Source organism: Haematobia irritans, chromosome 5 (assembly GCF_050003625.1).
Source record: "Haematobia irritans isolate KBUSLIRL chromosome 5, ASM5000362v1, whole genome shotgun sequence".
NCBI lineage: Eukaryota > Metazoa > Arthropoda > Insecta > Diptera > Muscidae > Haematobia > Haematobia irritans.
In genome coordinates, this window is record NC_134401.1 from 87,247,620 (window position 1) to 87,272,423 (window position 24,804).

At 30.4% G+C, this 24,804-nt stretch overlaps 2 protein-coding genes across 6 annotated transcripts in view; both read left to right on the forward strand.

The window, feature by feature from the left end:
* psq (BTB-domain-containing protein pipsqueak) overlaps positions 1–24,804 on the forward strand; it is a 326,851-nt gene that overhangs the window by 172,525 nt on the left and 129,522 nt on the right. The window lies entirely within an intron of this gene.
* Positions 1,847–3,234, forward strand: LOC142237739 (uncharacterized). The gene has a single exon (XM_075309135.1). It carries the CDS (start codon positions 1,876–1,878, stop codon positions 3,232–3,234), a length of 1,359 nt encoding a protein of 452 aa, XP_075165250.1. The 5' UTR covers positions 1,847–1,875.

Consider the following 24,804-nt stretch of genomic DNA (forward strand, 5'->3'; position numbering starts at 1 on the left):
ACCATTAGTATTGCCAGTTTCTTTCTGGCTCTTGTCCCCAAATTGGGACGCTTTCGTCCCCCAAGAATCCCAATTTAAATTAAAATTCCTCACAAAAAGCGTCAATATGTTTTTTTACAACATTCTTAAAAACAAATATTATAATAAGTTCTGCTGTAGAAAATCAGTAAAATTTTAAAAATTAAAAAAAAAATCGAAACACTATGCCCGGATATCGCCTTCCAAAGGCTCGACAAATTAATAGAAATGAATTTTGAATAATCGATTTGTAATTGTTATCGTTTTATAGAGATCGTAGCATAACTTAGGGCATTGGATAATTTAAAATATCAAAATAGACTTTTAGGAGAACAATATGATAATTCCTATAATATTCGTAGTTAATAGAAGTAATTTAAGTGAATGTTAACTAACTAAAAATAACTAAAATATTGAACATCTTCTAACACTTGGCAAAATTTAACTAAACAATTTTCATGAACTAAACTAGAGCTAAATCGCACAGAAAAAAATATCACCAAAATATCCCCAATTAAAAGGTAGATTGAAGTTGAAAACTTTTTAATTAAAAAATTAATTGATACTATTAACTTTTTAATCAAACTAGAAACATTAAGTCAATTAAGTCAATGATTGAAAGTTTTTAAATTTTCAATCAAAAATCAATTAATACAATTAACTTTTTAGAGGAGAGTAGAGTAGGATATAAATTTTTTGAAACTATGAATTTTTGAATCAATCTAAAAAGGATTAAAAATAGTTATAGAAAGTCATTGAAATATAGTATAGCGATTAAAAAAAGTTTCGTTTTTAATTAAAAAATTAATTGAATTTTGCAATTAACATCAATAAAAAATTTAACCAAACCAAAAGAAAAGAAACTATTAAAAAAAACTATTTAAGGAAAATGTGGCATACTTCTAGGATGATAATAAAAATTTTATTGTAAATAAAATATTGTTAAAATAATTTTTTTTATAGAACCACAACAATAAACAATTTAGAAGAAAGACTATTTTTATTAAAAAAAAAAAATAAAAATTCTAAAACCAATATAAAATCTATAACGCTGTCTTTGGTTACGTTAAGTGAACTATAGAGTTGGGTAGTTCGCGAACAAACTAGTTCAATTGAACGGATCACTGAAATGAACGGACTGAACTAGTTCACATCAATCGTTCTCTTTCGCTCACCCTGTCAGTTCAGCTAATTAAGCAGTTTGTTCGCTCAGTTATTTTCTCTTTCCTTGGCATTGTCATAGTTTTCAGTCTGTAAACTCATATCGCTTTTTTTGCATATAACATAGTCGGCATTATTTTCGTATGTATTTTTGTGGGATGAATAAAACAACACAAAGCTAATACTTGTAATTTATTATGAACTTGAAATGCACCACTCACTGACCGACAATGAACTGGCGAACTAACTGACCGAACTAGTTCATTGATCGAAAAAGAGCTGAAGTGAGCTATAATTTCATTGAACTATAATGTCCATCTTTAGTGAACTAAGAGAAAACAAAACTAAAATTCTATTTAAGGAAACTTCTTATTTAAAGCATACTTTCGAGAACAGAGGAACGGAATAAAGACAGCATACTTTTAGGATGATAACAAATATTTGGTTGTTAATAAAATATTATAAAACTAACGTTTGATTTTATAGAACCGTAACAATTTGCAACATTGTTTTTTTTTTTTTTTTTGAGACTAAAAGAAAACATTTAAAAAAGACTGTTTAAGGAAACTTTGGTTATCCTTTCAAAGTTTATGAATAAAAAAACACAATTTCTAAAGAATCTCAAATGAATAATGCTATCTTTGGATAGCTAAAAAACAACGTCAAGGTTATCCAAACAATTCGCATGCGTTTCAAATGTGTAATATTATGAATTTTCAACAAGAAAAGACTCAAAAAAGTGTAGATCCCGAAAAAGACATTAAAATGCCACCATCTATAGCTTCGACCTCAACTAATATTATGGGATATCATCCTTCTATCCAAGATGTTGACAGAAATAGAGACTGTGCTGTTGGGCACAGTAATATAGGATCATCACCCAAGGCATTCATAGAAACTAGAAATTCACCTGATACTGCAACTAATAAGACTGAAATATACCCCAAGTGTTCATTAACCACCAGCCAACAAGGACCAGATTTTGTAAAAATGAAATCAGCAGAAAAGAGACGTTTCAAAAAAGCTTTATCCCAAGGATTTAGTCGTGAAAAAGCTTTGGAATTTGCCAAAGGGAAGAGTGAAACAACGTCTTCTTTGAAACGACCACCGACCACAACAAAAAATCCTTTCAAGGACACCGATAAAAGAATGAAATTCACACAGACCCCCTCCGATGATGGATGTGTAAATATGGGTTTGATACCTCTGGATTTATTTGAAAATCCTTTCGATCAAACGCAAATAGATCGTTTGCAAGAAGCCATAATTGATGCTGCCATTGAGACAAGATCAGAAATCAAACCTGAATTTGAAGGATGTCTTCCACGCAAAGGCTGGCTTATGGTCACCTGTACAAATCGCAATACAGCCGAATGGTTAAGAAGCAATGTTCATGTTATTAAGGAGAAAAGCCGTGTACAGTTGACTGTTGTCGAAGAGACTGATTTTCCATGTTCCTATTATGTCCAAGGTAGTTTTCCAAATAGCCAAGGTTTAGCCAATTCCAAAATTTTGGATACCATAGAAGCACAAAATCAATTAAAGGCATCCACATGGAAGGTGCTACAGCGAAAATGGTCCGAAGGTTCAACGGTACATTTATCCCTAAGTGTTGATGCCAAATCTTGGACAAAGCTAGCGGAAACAAATGGCCGCATTGCTTATAGATTTGGTCATATTAATTTGCAGCTACAAAAGGCAAATACTAATGACGAAAGTTTGAAGTATTATAATTCTCCAAATTGGCATGAAACTCTAGACAATAAACCTTCAACAAGTCGTGAAGCCCATTCGAGACAACAAGGTCCTCGTCCACATTACCAATCACAAATGCAGCTGCAACCGCCTTTGAATTTTCCTGCACTTAATCCTACATCAACATATAGACCTTTCCCATCACCCATGATGTCAAGTCCTTTGTGGCAAACTGATAGATCCTTTTTGAATCCAGAAATGCGTTTAAATTCTCCTGATCGCCATAGTAATACCAGAAATCCAATATTTCAACATCGCCGTCACCAGAATCCTCCGAATTCAGATAATTCCCATAGATAAAATTGTGTGTGTTTCCCTATGATGATGACTACTCTCCAGTCTTCATTTGCAATTTATTCAACAACGATTCCTTAACAACATTGTGCCTTTCTATATATGTTCCTGTTTCACAACTCATGTTGATGATTAAACTCCCATAAAAGCTTTCACTACGGGTAAGTTCGAACACTATTGTTAGAGATCTAAATAAATACAACAAAATTTTGCATACAGGATTATAAATAAAATATTTTGAACATGATGATAGCATAGGAAAAGATAATGTGGTCTTTTTCCTTGTAATTATATATACGCTCTGAGAATGATACGTGTGTTCACTTTTATATTTTAGATTTAAAAAAACAAAAACAAATATTGATTAGCGAAAATCGTTTTATTCTTGTTTTAAAATATTTCCCATTAAGATCTATATAGTTTTGCATGCGTTTGAACCAATTGTCGAATCACTTTTGCCACTATGATAGAGACACTTCCAAAACAGTCGACTGCTGCTTATTTTCGGGTTCCTATTTGAAAAAAAATCTATAGAAATAAAATTTTCTGTGGAAATAAAATTTTGAATAAAATTTTCTATAGAAATAAAATTTTGACAAAATTTTCTATAGAAATAAAATTTTCGCAAAATTTTCTATAGAAAAAAAAAATTTGACAAAATATTCTGTAGAAATAAAATTTTTACATAATTTTCTATAGAAATAACATTTTACAAAAATTTTCTATAGAAATAAAATTTTGGCAAAATTTTCTATAGAAATAAAATTTTGGCAAAATTTTCTATAGAAGCTCCGGCTTAGCACTCTAAAAAAAAGGTTGTTCAGTTTTTTAGCTCTTGCTCTCGGAGCCCTATGAATAAAGTGCCAAAACGAATGAGCGATTACAGCTTCACCAGAGTCTTCATTGGTTTGAAAATTTGTCCACAGCTAATTATCAATATTAAATTGCCGATTTTCAAAAATTTTTTGCAGGCAAAATTTCTGTTAATTTCCGTTATTTTAAAACTTTAGTAAATTTTAAATGTAAGTGTCTATAGCACATATTTCAACAACATCGATAGCTGTTAAGGATATGCCACAAATCCTTGATTGTTTTTTAAACCTTTATCTTTCAATGGGTCTTAGTTGGTTCTACACTGGACTGATTACCGCCTTCCGGAACGCTCTACATTTATGCTCATATAAACAATAATTTACTGACAGTCTATCAAAGGAATTTGTATGGTAACAGTAGATTTAGCGTTTACGTTAACTTTAATTAATATGGGGGTTATTCTGAATTTTGTTAAACTTTTTCACATTCAGTAATCCCTCGATTTACGTCGTGATTGGTTCCGGAATTTAACGACGTTAATCGAAACGACGTACAGCAATCCCTCGATTTACGTCGCCTCGGTTTGCGTTGTTTCGATTTACGTCGTCAAATTCCGGAACCAATCACGACGTAAGTAGAAGCAATTGCGTTATATATGCAATATCAATCAAAATTTGACGAATTTTTGGTAAGAATTTCAAAAATAAATGCTTCGATGTCATCATCGTTGGTACTTATTTCAGTTATGGAAGTTGGCAAAAAATCGACGACGTAAATCGAAGTTGGTTGGAAAAAAAAAATTGACGATGTAAATCGAAACAATGTAAACCGAGGCGACGTAAATCGAGGGATTGCTGTACTTCCATACTTTTTTTTTGTTATCCACACATTTGCATATTTTTATTTCCAATTGTTTCCCTAAAAAAATGTTTAAAATGTACAATATGGCATCTCAGTCATGTATACAAAATTCAAAACATTCCTCATTTTATGGAACAGTTCTACGAGTTTTTGAAAAGGGCTGCTCATTTCATTGGCACTTCATATGTGCTCCGGCACTCAAATAAAAAAGGGTTTTTATGTTTTTTCAGCTCATTTTTGAGAAAAATTCAAACACTGCTTTTGACAACATTTTCTATAGAAATGAAATTTTGAAAAATTTTCTATAGAAATAAAATTTTAAGAAAATTTTCTATAGTAATAATTTTTTTTTTTGTAAAACTAAACTTTTGACAACTTTTTTTTGTATAAATAAAATTTTGACAAATTTTCTTAGAAATAAAATTTCGACAAAACTTTATTTCTATAGAAATAAAATTTGGACAAAATTTTCTATAAAAATAAAATTTTGACAAAATTTTCTACAAATATAAACTTTTGACAGCATTTTCTATAGAAATAAAATGTTGACAAAATTTTCTATAGAAATAAAATTTTGACAACATTTCTATAGAAATAAAATCTTCACAAAAATTGCTATAGAAATAAAATTTTGACAAAATTTTCTACGGAAATAAAAATTTGACAAAATTTTCTGCAGAAATAAAATCGTCACAAAATTTTCTATAGAAACAAAATGACAAAATTTTCTACAGATATACATTTTTGACAACATTTTCTATAGAAATAAAATTTTGACAACATTATCTATAGAAATAAAATGTTGACAACATTTCTATAGAAATAAAATTTTGACAAAATTTTCGACGGAAATAAAATTTTGACAAAATTTTTTAAGGAAATAAAATTTTTACAAAATTTTCTATAGAAATAAAATTTTTTCAAAATTTTCTACGGAAATAAAACTTTGACAAAATTTTCTACGGAAATAAAATTTTTTCAAATTTTTTTTTATAGAAAATAAAATTTTGACAGAATTTTCTATAGAAATAAAATTTTGACAACATTTTCTATAGAAATAAAATATTGACACTATTTTCTATAGAAATAAAATTTTGACAAAATCTTCTACGGAAATAAAATTTTGACAAAACTTTCTATAGAAATAAAATTTTGATAAAATTTTCTATAAAGATAAAATTTCGACAAAATTTTCTATAGAAATAAAATTTTGACAAAACTTTCTATAGAAATAAAATTTTGACATAGAAATAAAATTTTGTCAAAATTTTCTACGGAAATAAAACTTTGACAAAATTTTCTACGGAAATAAAATTTTTTCAAATTTTATTTTTATGGATTTTTTTTTTATAGAAATAAAATTTTGTCAAAATTTTCTACGGAAATAAAATTTTTTCAAATTTTTTTTTTATAGAAAATAAAATTTTGACAGAATTTTCTATAGAAATAAAATTTTGACAACATTTTCTATAGAAATAAAATATTGACACTATTTTCTATAGAAATAAAATTTTGATAAAATTTTCTATAAAGATAAAATTTTGACAAAATTTTCTATAGAAATAAAATTTTGACAAAATTTTCCATAGAAATAAAATTTTGACAAAATTTTCTATAGAACTAAAATTTGACAAAATTTTCTATAGAAATAAAATTTTGACAAAATTTTCTATAGAAATAAAATTTTGACAAAATTTTCTATAGAAATAAAATTTTAACAACATTTTCTATAGAAATATAATTTTGACAACATTTCTATAGAAATAAAATTTTGGCAAAACTTTCCATAGAAATAAAATTTTGACAAAATTTTCTATAAAAATAAAATTTTGACAACATTTTCTATAGAAATAAAATTTTGACAAAATTTTCTATATAAATAAAATTTTGACAAAATTTTCTATAGAAATAAAATTTTGACAAAATTTTCTATAGAAATAAAATTTGACAAAATTTTCTATAGAAATAAAATTTTGACAAAATTTTCTATAGAAATACAATTTTGACAAAATTTTCTATAGAAATAAAATTTTGACAAAATTTTCTATAGAAATAAAATTTTAACAACATTTTCTATAGAAATATAATTTTGACAACATTTCTATAGAAATAAAATTTTGGCAAAACTTTCCATAGAAATAAAATTTTGACAAAATTTTCTATAAAAATAAAATTTTGACAACATTTTCTATAGAAATAAAATTTTGACAAAATTTTCTATATAAATAAAATTTTGACAAAATTTTCTATAGAAATAAAATTTTGACAAAATTTTCTATAGAAATAAAATTTGACAAAATTTTCTATAGAAATAAAATTTTGACAAAATTTTCTATAGAAATACAATTTTGACAAAATTTTCTATAGAAATAAAATCTTCACAAAATGTGCTATAGAAATAAAATTTTGACAACATTTTCTACGGAAATAAAAATTTGACAACATTTTCTATAGAAATAAAATCGTCACAAAATTTTCTATAGAAATAAAAGTTTACAAAAATTGTTTGTAGAATTAAAATTTTGAGAAAATTTTTGAGAAAATGTTCTATGGAAAAAAAAATTTGTTGTTGTTTTTTTTTGATTTCAGCTTAAAACCATGCATTGACTAAACTACAAATGTAGCTTAACCGAAAAGAGGAAAAGAATGTTTGCCAAATTTATTTGGACAAAGCCCAAATGCGTGCGTCCATCCAAGATTGTTGGATGGACGCACGTTTCGGAATTACCACATTCCTCATCAGCATCCTCTACTTGCAGCAAAACCATCAACTAATTATCGCAATAAATTCAGGCAGTTCATTAAACCCAACAATGAACCACACTTGAACCTTCCGAAAAAAGGTTTTACATGATAGCCGGCTTATGCCGAAATAAATTCGTACAAACATATCTCTTTTCCGTTGCCATCGTCAACATTTTTGAGAAAATTTTCTATATAAATACATTTTTGACAAAAGTTTAGTTCTGAGCGCATTTGGCGTCCCTTGGAATAGGTTTCTCCTGGCTTAATCCCTGGCATAGATCACTCATTTAATAATTACCACCAGAAATCTGTTACATATGTATTTGTTAAGTGTATGTGTGTGAGTGTGTTTGCTAATTTACGTAAGAGAGAGATTTACGTAAGCTATTAAAAGTACCAACTACGAGATTTAAATATTCGAAAAAAAAATCAATTTACATATATTTTCCTAGTTTTCTATGTACGGAGTACAAGGTAGTTTATATGGTGGGACTTCATCCCTTCTGGATTGTATATAAACAATCATTTATTTGCAGCTTTCTTCTTTTTGTTTTGTCACTCATTGTGCATTGGCTGCTGTTTTTTTTTTTTTTTTTTTTTTTTTGTCTAAATTCAAATCCGACCAGAATGTACTTTGGAAGTATATCCAACATTTTTGTTGTTGTGAATTATAAACTTTGATGCAAAGTTGGCCGAAAAAAAAGAAAAATTCCATAGTTAAATTTGAAGTTTGTCTCCTAAGAAACCACCAGGCAGACAGGGATGGCTGAGGTGTTTCCAAGACTCTCTTTAGATGATTTTTCGGTTATGGGATGGTGGTAGTCAATGTGGTGTCGTATATGCAAGGTTTTTTCTATTATCATCCTTCTTGATGCAAACTTTATATAAACCAAGAAGGGTGGGAGGGAGGGACAGGAAAAATGGTTGTGTTGTAAACTGCTGGCCATCTGGTTATGTACAGTGGTGCCTCTACTACTCCTTCTCATCCTTTGTTTTTTTTTTTTTTTTTTTGTTTTTGGGCCAGAACATTCATTAACAACTACAATGATAACTCTCACAGCATTGCTTCCACTTTCATTCTAACTTGGTTTGTCTAATATATGAATGTTGTTGTTGTTGTTAGTCCTGTTTGGGTATCCTTCATTCCGAGATTTTGCAGCGATTTTTGTTTTGTGTTCTCGCTCGTTCGCTAGCCCTTCCTTTTTTGCATATTTTTTAGCCCATGTTGATGATGATGTTTTTTTTTGCCATCGTCCTGCATATTTGTTCATAGTTTGTGCACATTCATGTGTGAGCTGGGGTGTGTGTGCTCCTTTGGTCCTGGCAAGTGTAAAACTAATGAAGCTTTTCTTTGGCTCCACTCACCACTTACCTCCATCCACCCAGATTTTTGGACCAAAGTCATTTCTCCTCCTTAGACGACGACAGTGTGGAGGAGATGCCAGATGCATGAACGCCTCGTCTCGTCTATTGTTCAAGAGCTTAGGGCCACTATTTTTTTGTTCTTTTTTTCAGTTTTGTTGTATTTCTATGGCTGATGCTGCTGCTCCTCCCGATAGCTGGATTGGTTATATGCTGACCATTTCATTGTATAGTTGTTGGGCCATGTGGATGGAGGATGTCCTTTCGTTTCGTATTTTTTTTTGTTTCTTCGATTCTTGGTCACATTGCATTGTTGTAAAATTTTTCTCCCCAGTATGCTAATCCCGCCCCATGTTGTTTTGGGTGGGGGTCGGGAGTTATGGAAGTGAAGAAGGTCTGTATTAAATACTGATTTTTTCCACCACAAACTAGTGTCCTTCTCTAGTCCATTTCCTTTCTAACTCTTCTTGGCAATCACCAATCTCAACATGGTGTGATGAAAAGCCACTTGGAGGAGTTATTTGAATGGAGGAAAGAATTTTACATCCAGAAAAAAATTAAATGCGATCCCGTTAAGCATTGCTAAAAATTGGCACGAAAAGTATCACAATCTTCAAAAAACGTGGCTTATTAAAAAACATGAAAATTAAACGCATTTACTTCTGTTTTTCAAAATAAAATTATGAAAAAACTTTTTCAAATGATATTTAAATTGGCAATCTTTTAACTGATTTTTTTACCTCTTCTTGGCAATCACCTACCTCAACATGATGGAAAGCCAAATGAAAAATGAAATGCAAAACCACTGAGCATTTCTAAAAAATAGCACAAAAAGTGAAATACTTTTTCTTCAAAACAAAAAATTACAAATGAAATGCATTTACATTCGTTTTTTTAAATACACAAAACATAAAAATAACCAAAATATTTCCAATTAAAAAGTTGATTGAAGTTGAAAAAGTTTTAATAATTTTAAAAAGTTAATTGATACAATTAACTTTTTAATCAATATAGAAGCATTAAGTTAACTAAGTCAAGGATTGAAAATTTTTAAATTTTTAATTAAAAAAATAATTCATACAATTAACTTTTTAATAAAACTCGGAAGCAAAAAAATTTGGAAGTTATTCCAAAGGCACAACTTTAAAAGCACTTCCAGAAGATGCACTCCCAATGAAGGTTCTTTATTTTAACTACCCAGGAAGTTCTTTTAATTAAATTTTTTATAACTTGATTTTTTCATAATTTTAATGGGTAATTTTAACTTTTTTTGTTTCAAATGCGTTAAAAACAGAGTAAGAATTCATAAAATGGTACAAATCATTTAAATTTTGTCGAAAAAATGCTAAATCCAATCTAAAAAAATTGTGAATTTTATTTGACAAAATATCACAGATTTTTTTAATTTACATCCAAAACATTGAATTCGGATCACACCTAAAAAAGTTATGCAAATTCGGTGCAACGGCTGTTGAAATGGAGGACTTCCGTCCTATGACAAGCCCATGTTAAGTTCATCGCTTCTGCGTTAATTTTGCACCACTTCCGAATCCAAAAAGATCATTTTAATTACTTTTTTGCGACGCTTTTTTTTTGCTGGGAAATCATTTAAAAAAAAGTGATGATTTTTATACCCTCCATCATAGGATGGGGGTATATTAACTTTGTCATTCCGTTTGTAACACATCGAAATATTGCTCTAAGACCCCATAAAGTATATATATTCTGGGTCGTGGTGAAATTCTGAGTCGATCTAAGCATGTCCGTCCGTCCGTCCGTCTGTTGAAATCACGCTAACTTCCGAACGAAACAAGCTATCGACTTGAAACTTGGCACAAGTAGTTGTTATCGATGTAGGTCGGATGGTATTGAAAATGGGCCATATCGGTCCACTTTTACGTATAGCCCCCATATAAAGGGACCCTCAGATTTGGCTTGTGGAGCCTCTAACAGATGCATATTTCATCCGATCCGGCTGAAATTTGGTATATGGTGTTGGTATATGGTCTCTAACAATCATGCAAAAATTGGTCCACATCGGTCCATAATTATATATAGCCCCCATATAAACCGATCCCCAGATTTGGCTTGCGGAGCCTAAAAGAGAAGCAAATTTCATTCGATCCGGCTGAAATTTGGTACATGGTGTTGGTATATGGTCTCTAACAACCGTGCAAAAATTAGTTCACATCGGTCCATAATTATATATAGCCCCCATATAAACCGATCCCCAGATTTGGCTTGCGGAGCCTCAAAGAGAAGAAAATTTCATCCGATCCGGCTGAAATTTAGTACATGATGTTGGTATATGTTCTCTAACTACCATGCAAAAATTGGTCCATATCGGTTTTTAATTATATATAGCCCCCATATAAACCGATCCCCAGATTTGGCTTGTGGAGCCTCTAAGAGAAGCATATTTCATCCGATCCGGCTGAAATTTGGTACATGGTGTTGGTATATGGTCTCTAACAGTCATGCAAAAATTGGTCCACATCGGTTCATAATTATATATAGCCCCCATATAAACCGATCCCCCGATTTGGGTTGCGGAGCCTCAAAGAGAAGCAAATTTCATCCAATCCGGTTGTAATTTGGAACATGGTGTTAGTATATGATCTTTAACAACCGTGCCAGAATTGGTCCATATCGGTCCATAATTATATATAGCCCCCATATAAAACGTTCTCCAGATTTGACCTCCGGAGCCTCTTGGAGGAGCAAAATTCATCCGATCCGGTTCAAATTAGGAACGTGGTGTTAGTATATGGTCGCTAACAACCATACCAAAATTGGTCCAATCATACAAAAATTGGTCCATATCGGTTCATAATCATGGTTGCCACTAGAGCCAAAAATAATCTACCAAAATTTTATTTCTAGAGAAAATTTTGTTAAAATTTTATTCGGTTCATAATAAAATTTTCATCATTGTCAAAATTTTATTTCTATAGAAAATTTTGTCAAAATTTTATTTCTATAGAAAATTTTGTTCAAATTTTATTCGGTTCATAATCATGGTTGCCACTTTTTTTTTTATTTCTATAGAAAATTTTGTCAAAAGTTTATTTCTATAGAAAATTTTGTTAAAATTTTTTTTCTGTAGAAATTTCTGTCAAAATTTTCTTTCTATAGAAAATTTTATCAAAATTTTTATTTCTATAGAAAATTTTGTTAAAATTTTATTTCTGTAGAAAATTTTGTCAAAATTTTATGTCTACTTTGTCAAACTGATTTATATACGTATTGGATCGATCTTTTTTGATTTAATATATACCACGTATGGACTTACATACAATTTAGAAGATTGTGTTAGGAGGTTTTAAGATACCTTGCCATCGGCAAGCGTTACCGCAACATAAGTAATTCGATTCTGGATGGCAGTGTTTAGAAGAAGTTTCTACGCAATCCATGATGGAGGGTACATAAGCTTCGGCCTGGCCGAACTTACGGCCGTATATACTTGTTTTTTTTTTTTTTTTTTAATTTTAAATACAAATTTATTTCAAACAATAATCAAACTAAAAGCTCAAATTCAGATTAGAAAGTAATTGAAATAGTTACGTCTTTAATCCATAAAATTAATTGAGTTTTGCAATATCAACCGATTAAAAAAAGTCTTACACCAAGAGCAAAAATGAATTGCGAAGTCGTTGATCATTTCTAAATGGTGCCATGAAAAGTGTCCCTACACAAAAAAAATTCACGAAAATTTTTCCAATTAAAATCTTAATTGAGTTTTAAAAAATATTCAATTAAAAATTTTATCGATTCAACGAATTTTTTAATTGAAACAAAAATCAATCCCAAAAATGTTTATAGTACCAATTAATTTTTTAATTGAGTTTCAATTAATTTTTTAATTGATTTTATCATTTCTGTGATTGAAGATATTTCAATTAAAAATTAATTGTATCAATCAATTTCGTGATTGAAGACCAAAAAAAAATTTTTGTGTGTAAAAGTTGCGTTTATATCACTTTTTCTTAATAGATTTTTGAAATTACCTTTTTCATTTTATGAAAAAATGAAATGCGAAATCGTTGAGATTTTCTAATAGTGATACAAAAGTGTCACATTTATTTAAAAAAATGGCATAGTTTTTCATAAATAAAATGAAAATGAAATGTATTTAAGTTAATTTCATCTTGTTATTGTGAGTCCTTTGTTAATGTTAAATAATTTTGTTTATTTCTAAAAGTTCTTAGCAAAATATCTCTCTCTAACATAATGAATTTCTAACAGTTGAGAATTTTCAAAAAGTGGCATAAAAAGTGTCATTCACAATAAAAAGTGACAAACGATGAGAAGCCTGAGAAGCCTGTTTGACAAGGTCGGTCAATCTGTTTTGTTTATTTCTAAAAATTCTTGGGAAAATATTTGCATACTTTCAGGCTCCAACATAAAATCTTGTGGCTGTTGTTTGCGACATAAACCACATCATCAAGCACAGAAGGGTTAATAGGTGTCAGCAATAATAATAAAAGTAATGTGTGACAAGGTCGGTAAATGTTATTTTTTTTTTGGCTTTTTCTAAAAATTCTTAGGAAAAAAGCTGCATACTTCCAGGCTCCCATATAAAGTTTTGAAAAATACGCAACTTGTTGAATATGTAAGTTTGCGGCATTACCCAAATGCATGGTCTTAATAGGTGTCGGCGGGAAAATTAACAGAAAATTGTGAGCTATAAAAAGATTATTAAAAAACTATAACAAATGGTATCGAAAGTACCCCAAATATGTTTTGCGAACATATTAGTTTTTGTACCAACATAGAAAAAATTTGATCCAGCGAAACTATTTCACAAAATTCAAGGGCATTTTTCGTTAATGTAATGACATTTAATTATACAATTATTTTTCGAGCTTTATGGACAGATATAGATTAAGGAACATGGTTAATAGAGCCATTGAAAAGAAAACGCCAGATGCAAATCTATACACGCCTGGACTGTACATGTTTCGGTTCGGGCGAATGAACCTTTCCACAGCCTTTAGTATAGATCTGGCTGGCATTGACATTTCTATTAAATAACGAAACGTCTCACATTATTAATGAATAATTTCATGGCCCTAATGGTATATTTTCGTCATGGCGTTTCGTTGGCTCATTTTTAATGAATTTTTGCTTTGGGTGTAATCCGTCCAAAACCATAAAAATGTCTCAATAATTTTTTTTTTGTAATAGACGAATAGTTCGGATTCTTTGTACTAGCAATTATAATTAGTGATCTAGTAATCTTTGACGAAATAGTTCTTATTCTCAAAAAAAATATATATATATATATATATATTTATCATACTGTTTTAGATGAAAAACTTCTAAAATTTAATTTTTTATTCGTTTTGTTTTGTTATTGTTGGTTTCTTTCTTTAATCATTGTTGTTGTTTTTGATTTCAGCTTAAAACCATGCATTGACTAAACTACAAGTGTAGCTTAACCAATAGAGGAAAAGATTGTTTGTCAAATTTATTTGGGCAAAGCCCTATAGACTGCAAGATGGCTGGATGGACGCACGTTTCGGAATTACCACATTCCTTATCAGCTTCCTCTACTTGCAGCAAAACTATCAACCAATTATCAGAATAAATTCGGGCAGTTCACTAAACCCAAAAGTGAACCACACTTGAACCTTCCGAAAAAAAGGGTTTACACGATAGCCGGCTTATGTCGAAATAAATTCGTACCAACATATCTCTTTTCCTTTGCCACCGTCAAATCATCGATTTGAGTGCAGTTGGCTGGGTTTATTTTGAGCGTGCTTCCTCCTTTTTCATTCGGTTTGTTTTGTTATTGTTGTTGTTTTTGATTTCAGCTCAAAACCAATGCATTGGTTAAGCTACACTTGTAGCTTAGTCAATGCATGGTTTTAAGCTGAAATCAAAAACAACAGCAATGATTTAATTTTTTATTTATCGGAAAGTGTGTCGCTTTTGGAGCAAAGCGACAATATGGTAAAATCGCCATATTTTACTGCGAATGATACCTTTTGTCATAGCTTTTATAACCCCTCAACGCTAAAGCTGGTCTACACAGAATGAAAATTTCATTAAAATTTATCCAGCGATAATTTTGCCATTGACATATCGAAAACCTTTCATTGAGACAATGTAAAAGTTCATTAATAGTATGACTTGGTGTATTATTTAAAAGAAATATAATAAAGAAAAGAGACAATGTAAACATTCATTAATAGTATGAATTGTTTCGCTATTTGAAAGAAATATCATAACAATAACGAAAAACTACATTTTATTTATGAAATTGTTTTGTTCGCACAATTTTTATTACAAATTTTTCAATAGCTTAACAGTGCACTATGGGCGGAAATCGCAAAACAGCGGCAAAAGTCAAATTTTCAAAATGAAAAATTATTGGATATTCCAATTGAAATTACTATAGAACATCTTGGATAGTAAAAATCGAAAGTTAATTTAAAACTTGGCAACCCTGTTCAGGAGAAAAAGGCTGCCAATGTTTACCAAAATTTATGCCAGTTGCGTTTAATCAAGGCGAACAAAAATTGACAAATTTCGTGCTTAATTTTTTTCGCAATAAAAGTGAATAAAGAAAACTTTTAAATGTAGATTCTAAGAGGAGGTTTAGTAGTTCAAAATGTTGTAAGGACTTTACAAAATATTTTTGTTTTTGAACTTGAATTTATGGATTCAAAAGTGCAGTTTATATGTGAAAATTGTAACACATACGTATATTTGGGAGGAATAGAACTAGAAATGTTAACGATTGTTAATGAAAATTTTTGCTTATTATTGTTCGTGAGGAAGTATACTTTTACGTGCTGTAAAGTTTGTCTGCCCAAACTTGCCCATACTAAAATAAATGTAAGGGTTTTATAGTCAAATTTTGTGAAAATCGGGCGATACATATATATGGTAGCTATATCTAAATCTGAACCGAATTTGATGAAATTTTGCCCACTTTAAGGGTACTATAAAAAATTACTTTGTGTTAAATTTGAAGGGTGGTAAATAAGCGCAGTATGGTCTAATTTGTCGAAATCGAGCGATACATATATATGGGGGCTATATGTAACTATGATCCATTTTTTTTCCAAATTCAACCGTGTTTGTCCTTTGACCAAGAAAACATGTTGTACCAAATTTTATCAAAATCGGTTAATAATTGCCACCGGAATCCTGCGAACAACAAACACAGAGGGACGGAATAAGAGTTAGATACCGAAGAATGTGATTTTGATGGTTAATATTTGTTTAATTTTAGTTAATAAAATTAATTTAATAAAATGACAATTGGTTTATACTATTTACATCAAGTTCTGGGGATAAGGCGCTTTCTTAATAAGGAAAATAAGCAAATATAAATTAAACTCCATCTAAGAGTATATTCTATAGTATTCCAAGTGGAATTACAATTTCGACCCCTCTATAGTAACGCACCTGGAATAAGGGGGATTGACTCCCTTTTTGTTGGTAACATTTGATTTTGATAAGATATATCGATATACCATGTTTGGCGATACTAGATTGATTGTAAATAATTTTTGCCGCAAATTTTCAATTTCCGCCCATAGTGCAGTGCAGGAACGACTCCTTTTGTTCATAACATATTTCTCCAAGTGTCTTATCTTAACCACTACATCTATTCTTGCCATAAAAATCGTCTCACTCTTTCACCACCCTTTATGTAAACTAGATGGTTTGATTTTTCTCCCATTGACATTTCAGTAAAAAAGTCACATCACACCAAAGCTAGAAACGAGTTGCACATTTAATCTCCAGGTCCCCTATAAACATGCTTGGGTTTTTTTGGGGGGTTTAGGTTAGTCAATCTGCCACATCTTTCCCGTTCGTTTTAATGACGCAAAAAAATAGATTTCATCCCCTGCTCGCTCGCTCTATATCTTTCCGTTTTGAAAGATAGGCGACGATGAGTGTATACTGACGTAGACTTGGTTCTTCCATTGCAGAAAAATGCTAGAAATATATGAGAAGATGGTGAATGGTGGGTCCCCATAATGGATAGAGAATGGCTGGCTCCTTCTAATTTTTTGTTATGGTAGGGATTTTGTGTTGGCGTAGTTAGTTTATTTACGTGATATTGTATCCACACGCAGAGAAGAAACATGATTGCCACAATCACATTCGAAGAGCAAAATAATATGATAGCAGCTATTTTTGCGGCGACCATGGAACATTTTAACCTGCAACCATGTTGGCTCAGTGAACATGGTTCTAAGAAAAATACAATTGTCCTCATCTAAAATGTTATTATATTGATAAAAAGAATTTTGTTTCCATTAAAAGACAATGGTCACGATCTAAAATGTTATGTTATTCGTCAAAAATGTTTTTCTTCTAGTTAAAAGAACATGGTCACAACCTAAAATGTTTTGATTTTTATGAAAAAACTTTTTTCGTCGTCGAAAAAAGGACGCCACTTGAGAAAAGAAAACACAAAATCAACTTTATTTATTTGTTTTTATTTATTTATAAACTAATTCATTGTTTATTTGTATTTATAATGTCGTGCAAGCAAACTTCACATATTTTTACACACTCTAGTTTGGTTCTATTTCAACAATAAGTAATCATTCCATATTTACTTCGTGCCCATCAAATGTACAAACGCAGACATCATGTAACTGCAAATAAAAATAAATTATACCATATATCAAAATGCAGAACAAAAACCAGGTATGTTTTTTTCAATTACACTTTCCTTTTTTGTATTCACATAAAACCACGTGCCATTTCTGAATAAATAAATTAACACAAAACACAATAATTCCGTATTCTCCGTCCATTCCAAGAAACAATCAACACACGACTGACGCGCAAAATGAAAATCGTGTGTACCTGCTCAATGTTTTTATAAAATTCTTTTCGCTGCAAACAAGTTAAAAAATTAAATGGTCACGAAAAAAATGTAAATGGTTTTTATGGCCATGTAATGGTTCTAGACATGTATATACTTAAACTATAAAAATATTTTTTTCTCTGCAAAAAAGTAAAAAAATTGAATGGTCAGATACATGATTTTCCTGACCATATAATGGTCTCAAATTCTATCATTTAAATAATAGAACATGTTTGCGGCATTTGAGAACCATTTAAATGCTTATTGCCAACATATATTTTTCTCCGCTCGAAAATTATTTTTACAAAGACAAAATACATGGTTTTCGCGACAATTACATACTCTAAATAAGCATTAAATGGATGCGGCAACCATGTCCAAACATGTTTTTTCTGTGCGTGCAATTGAAATCTGTACTTAGCTGTGTTTCTCATGCATCCTTTGCTTCTTAGTTCTGGATGATGTTTTCTAGTTCCTGGTTAAGAAACAAGAAAACAGAAAAATATCAAGAATATATTTCCTATTAAAAAGTTAATTGAAGCTGAAAACATTTTTAATGATAAAATTAACTTTTTAATCAAACTCAAAACATTAAGTCAATTAGGCCAATGATTGATTTTTTTTTTAATTTTTAATTCATTGATACAATTAACTTTTTAATCAAACTCGGAAGACTAAGTCAGTTAAAAACATGATTGATTTAATTTTACAATTACTAATCGAATTTTATGGACAAATTTAGATTAAGAACTTGATTAATAGAGCCATTGAAAAGAAAACGCCAGATACAAATCTATACACGCCTAGATTGTACAAACCAACCCTACTGAATTAGTAAACGTAAGTATTTGTGGGGTATCATTGGTATAGGTTTTGGAGTATCATTGGTATAGGTTTTGGAGGACATACAGGGGGGGTACATGTTTATGGGTGTCTTGTCACAATCTGAGCCGAAATGTCTAATATTAGGAGCTATACACAGAAAAAAAAGTGTCTCGTAAATTTAAGAAGATTTTTACAATAATTTATTACAAGAATTTTCCAGAATTTTAGTTCATTTTTCGTATCTTCAACGAAAATTAACTACTCGAAAGGAAATTTTACAAATTCTAAGTAGCAATCGTTTAGTTCATGGCCTACAAAATACGATGGAAATTTCCTTAACAAATTTCTTAACTGGTAGTTAAAAATTCGTTTGTCGTGCTATAAAACTACTTGTGAAATGTAAAATATTTTGCAAATAATAAGTGCAATTTACTATAAGATTTTTTTGTACGAGAAAATATTTTTTTACGAAAAATTAACTTGAAAGTGGATAGCAATTTCTTACTGACAATTCCTATAGTTAATAATTGTTGGTAAAAAATTACCCAATGAAATATTTTTAGTTCACATGTAATTAAATTTATAGACATTTTCGTCAAAAATGGGTAGATATCATTTCATGAAGATTTTGCTAATTTTAAGTTAAACGTTTCATCGTTCTTATACTGATATGCATTTAAGAGTATTTTTTTAGAGTAAATTGTGGACAGATGCGATGAACTAATGCATAGTACAGAGATCTTTCTCGTCAAAGTGGAATATGTTTAATGTAAAGATTATGTTACTTGAAATTTTTTTGAGAGTGAGAGCATGCAATGCAATAATGAGAAATGGTAGCGAGTGATGGGGATGTTGTGTATATCTGAGCGTGGGGTTGTTTTGTTTTTGTTCTTTAAGTGGTTTGTGTGTGTGTTTATTATTCGCGAATGGTTTATTTGTCTGGATGAGGTGTTGTTTTCAATGAAGGCACATGTGTTTTTGTTGTTTGGTTTTGCTCGGTTTTGTTTGGCATGCTTCAGTTGTGTAGTTGGCGTTGGCGTGGGCTGTTGCATCTTTTTAGCAAGTATGTAACAAGGGAATATAAAGGTATGGAATATTTTGGTTTTTTGAGACATATATTGGTGTTTGTTTATTAAAACTTTGAAATGAAAGTTATTAATATTTTAGCGATGAGATGTACGATAGCGAAGTGATGATCGGTAGCTTACAAAAAAGTTATTAAGAATGTTCAATATTTAGAAAAAAAAAACTGAAATGAAAGTATATTGAAATTGTTTTATCTAATTTAATTTTTATTATTCAATGTAAAAAATAAATATTAAATTTCAGAGTAACTCCAGATGAATTTGGAAAATTGTTTGTTACACCTCAGCGTATAGTTTAATGATAAATAGGTAAGAGTTCTTTTTCAATGTGGTTTTCTTTTAACAAATAATATTCTTTATGTATATTATTATTTGCTAATTATTATTATTATTATTTTTTTTAACCAGTTTCAAGTTTTTCTTTGTTATAAAAAAATATTGAAGTTAAGAGCAATCCCAGATGGATTTTTATATTTTTCCTCGGCGTATAATTTAATAGAGAAGTGGAAAGTTTTCTTTTAAAAATTTGCTTTCTTTTCACTAGAATATTTAAATTTTTATGAACTTTTTATTATCAAAATTACAGGTTTTTAATACCTTATTTTAGTATTACATTAATCAAATGTTTTTGGAAAATTTTTGTTACACCTCAGCATATCGTTTAATCATAAATTGGTAAGTATTCTTTTTAAAATGTGGTTTTCTTTTAAAAAGGATATTTTTTATTTATATCATTATTTGCTAATTATTATTATTATTTTTTGAAACTAGTTTAATGTTTTTCTTTGTTGTAAAAAAAATATTTAATTTCAGAGCAACCTCAAGATTGATTCAGACATATTTTTATATTCCTCCTCAGGGTATAATTTAATAGAGAAGTGGTAAGTTTTCTTTTAAAAATTGGCTTTCTTTTCACTAGAATATTAAAATTTGTATGACCTTTTTATTATCAAAATTACAGGTTTTTAATACCTTATTTTAGTATTACATTAATCAAATATTTTTGGAAACCAATTTAATATTTTTATTGTAAAAAACAAATATTTAATTTCAGAATAACAACTTGGAAACATTTTTATGAATTGGTAAGCTTTCTTTAACATTCTTTTAACCAGAACATTTAGTTTTTTTTATGCATATTATTTCTTTAATTAGATTTTTTGGAAACCAATTTAATGTTTTCTATTTAATGTAAAAAATAAATATTTAATTTCAGAGTATCCCCAAATGAATTTCGATAACTTTTTAACCTCAGCGTACAATTTAATAGAGAATTGGTAAGTTTTATGTTAAAACTTTGGATTTCTTTTGACAAGAATATTTATTGTATTATGTCCTTCACATCGATAACAACACAGTTTTATGAGTTAATATATTACTTAATTCATTATTTCTCTAATTGTTTCAGGTACAAACTTTATGAGGTACGTTTATCTAAGAAAAGTTGAATTCCTTACACCATTTAATAAAATGCCCCAAATATGGTAAGTTACAAGCTAATTTAAAGAGATTAAAAATTATATTTTATTACATGTTAATTTTTAACAATTTTCGTTATTCCTTCCATTTTTTTCAGCAAGATATGTGAATATACTAACGAGGAATAAAAAACTAAGGAAAAGTCAAAATGTCCAAATAGCGAGTTAAAATAAACTATTTTCTTGTTCCACGTGGTCATAATTTTTATTCACAAAACCTTTCATCATAAGTTTTTATAATAAAGTACTTTTGCTTAAAGAAAGTTGAATTTTAATGTATGAGAATTTTCATAGTAGTAAAACGGGTTGTTGTTCCTTTAATTATTTAATTTCTCTGTACTGTGGAATGATTGATTTAAAAATAGTTTAGTCGTCGACATTTTAAAGAGACTGTTAACCACTTTTTATTATCGGGTTTCCCAAAAAATAAGCAGGTAAACCAAAATAATACTGACTTTTTAACTTGGTAGGGGTATATAAATCTTATGGTTTTGTAAAAATGAACTAAAATACAATGTTATAGATTAACTAAAATTTAAGAGAATTATAAACTAGACAAGTTGAAAAAAATCTTAAGGGCTAAATCATGGTCAATATTACTACAGTTTAGTTCATTTTGCAATGGAAAAGGGTTCACTGTTTTTTCAGTGTAGTTTATTTTGCACCAAAAGAGTTAGTATGCCACTAATATTGAGTCCATTATTAAAAAAGAGGAAATCGGTCAATTAGTTGTGTTTCGGTATCAGGCTAATATGATTGATTTTTAGGTTTTGTTTTTAATTTTTAATAAAAAAATTAATTGATATAACCAGTTTTTAATCAAACTAAGAACACAAAGTTAATTAACAAAGTGAATATCGCTGTTTTTATTAAACCATTAATTGTTCCAATTAAAAATTTAATCGATGTCGATTAAAAAAGGATTGATTTAATTAAAAAGGTAATTGGAAATTGGATTGAAGTTTAACTAAATAATCCAGCAAACAAGCGTCGCCAAAATGTAGTGAACATGTTCTTTTTGGATTAAAAATGTTTGTGGTATTTTGCCAAATAAAAAAATTTTATATTTTTTTATGATTTTCTATAGCATTCCAACGCTTGTCTGAAACGTTTAACCTCAAGTTGTGGCTTTAGAAGAACGTTTTTTCGTTGGAAATTAATTTAAAGGGTGATACCGTCAAAATTTGGTCAATATAAACTTGACGTATTTCTTTCAAATTTGCATTTAAAAAACCTGAACACCCCTCATTTTGAAGGTGTGTGTGTAGAAGGTAGTGACTCCAAATCGCGATGATAAACAAAATACGACGGCAAAAGCACGATCCCGGAGGCTGTACACGACGATGCTGACGAAGTTTGACTGCGTGGTAATGGACGACGAAACCTACGTCAAAGCCGACTACAAGCAGCTTCCGGGACAGGAGTTTTATATGGCAGAAGGAAGGGGAAAGGTAGCAGATATTTTCAAGCACATAAAACTGTCAAAGTTCGCAAAGAAATATCTGGTTTGGCAAGCCATCTGTACCTGTGGCTTGAAAAGCAGCATTTTCATAGCTTCCGGGACTGTCAACCAAGAAATTTAAGTGAAAGAGTGTTTGAATAAACGTCTGCTGCCTTTCCTAAAGACACACGGTTGTTCCGTACTGTTTTGGCCGGATTTGGCATCTTGCCATTACGGTAAAAAGGCCATGGAGTGGTACGCCGCCAACAACGTGCAGGTGGTTCCCAAGGACAAGAACCCTCCCAACACGCCAGAGCTCCGCCCAATTGAGAAATACTGGGCTATTGTCAAGCGGAACCTAAAGAAGACCAAAAAAACTGCTAAGGACGAGCAGCAGTTCAAGGCAAACTGGCTTTCTGCGGCGAAGAAGGTGAACAAGGTGGCTGTACAAAATCTGATGGCAGGTGTCAAGCGTGAGGCCCGGCAATTCGGATTTGGAAAAGCGAAAGCCAAACTGAATATTTTTCCTGAATTTTATACTAATTGAACTTGAAAAAAAAATTTAATTTGATTTTTTAAATAAACGATTTCACCGATTTACACGCGTTTTCCCTTGACCAAATTTTGACCGTATCACCCTTTAATTAATTAAGAACTGGTAGAGTTTTTCAATCAACATCAATTAAATTTTTAATTGAATCAATTGAAAAATTAATTGAAATTTTCAAATCAAATCAATTAATTTTTTAATAACATATCTTTTTTATGCCCAATTAAAACTGTGATTGATACAATCATCTTCGTTATTAAAAACATTTCAATTAAAAAATTAATTGGATCAATTAATTTCTTGGTTGAATCATAACAATGTTTATTTTTTTTTTTTGTGTAGGCAAATGCCATCTTTGAAATTTTACTTTTTAGAAAGAAAAAAATTAAAGCGTATATTGATTGAGGTGACAAAGGGCCATAGCACCAGGCTTAAAAAAACAAAAGAAAACTCAAGATATAAAGATCGGATCTATAACGGCTCCATGGAAAATTGCGACTAAAAATGAAGTACAAGAATGGATTTCTCTACCAGCATTACTATTGGGAAATTCAATAAAATATCATAACAGGTTGGCTGATAAGTCCCCGGTCTAACAAAGAAAAACATATTTTTTTGTCAAAATTCGTTTTCCCTTCAAGAGCGATACAACGATTATAACGACCTTCCAATGTTTTGGATTCCATTTTGGTAGTACTCCTTCGGTTTTGCCACAAAATAGGCCTCAGTTTCGGCGATCACCTCTTCATTGCAGCCAAATTTTTTCCCTGCCAGCATCCTTTTGAGGTCTGAGAACAAGAAAAAGTCGCTGGGGGCCAGATCTGGAGAATACGATGGGTGGGGAAGCAATTCGAAGCCCAATTCATGAATTTTTGCCATCGTTCTCAATGACTTGTGGCACGGTGCGTTGTCTTGGTGGAACAACACATTTTTCTTCTTCATATGGGGCCGTTTTGCCGCGATTTCGACCTTCAAACGCTCCAATAACGCCATAAATAGTCACTGTTGATGGGTTTTCCCTTCTCCAGATAGTCGATAAAAATTATTCCATGCGCATCCCAAAAAACAGAGGCCATTACTTTGCCAGCGGACTTTTGATTCTTTCCACGCTTCGGAGACGGTTCACCGGTCGCTGTCCACTCAGCCGACTGTCGATTGGACTCAGGAGTGCAGTGATGGGGCCATGTTTCATCCAATGTCACATATCGATGGAAAAACTCGGGTGTATTACGCTCAGAATCATCAACACGTTGTTGTTTTTGGCCAAATGTGAGCTCGCGCGCACAGAGCTTCCGCATATCCAAATATTGATGAATGATATGACCAACACGTAACTTTGATATCTTTAAGGCCTCTGCTATCTCGATCAACTTCATTTTACGGTCTTTTTTTTGGATTTTTTTGATGTTTTCGTCGGTAACCACCTCTTTCGGGCATCCACGCTTGAATTTTGCATACCAATCAATTATTGTTGATTTCCCTGGGGTAGAGTCCGGAAACTCATTATCAAGCCAAGTTTTTGCTTCCACCGTATTTTTTCCCTTCAGAAAATAGTATTTTATCAAAACACGAAATTC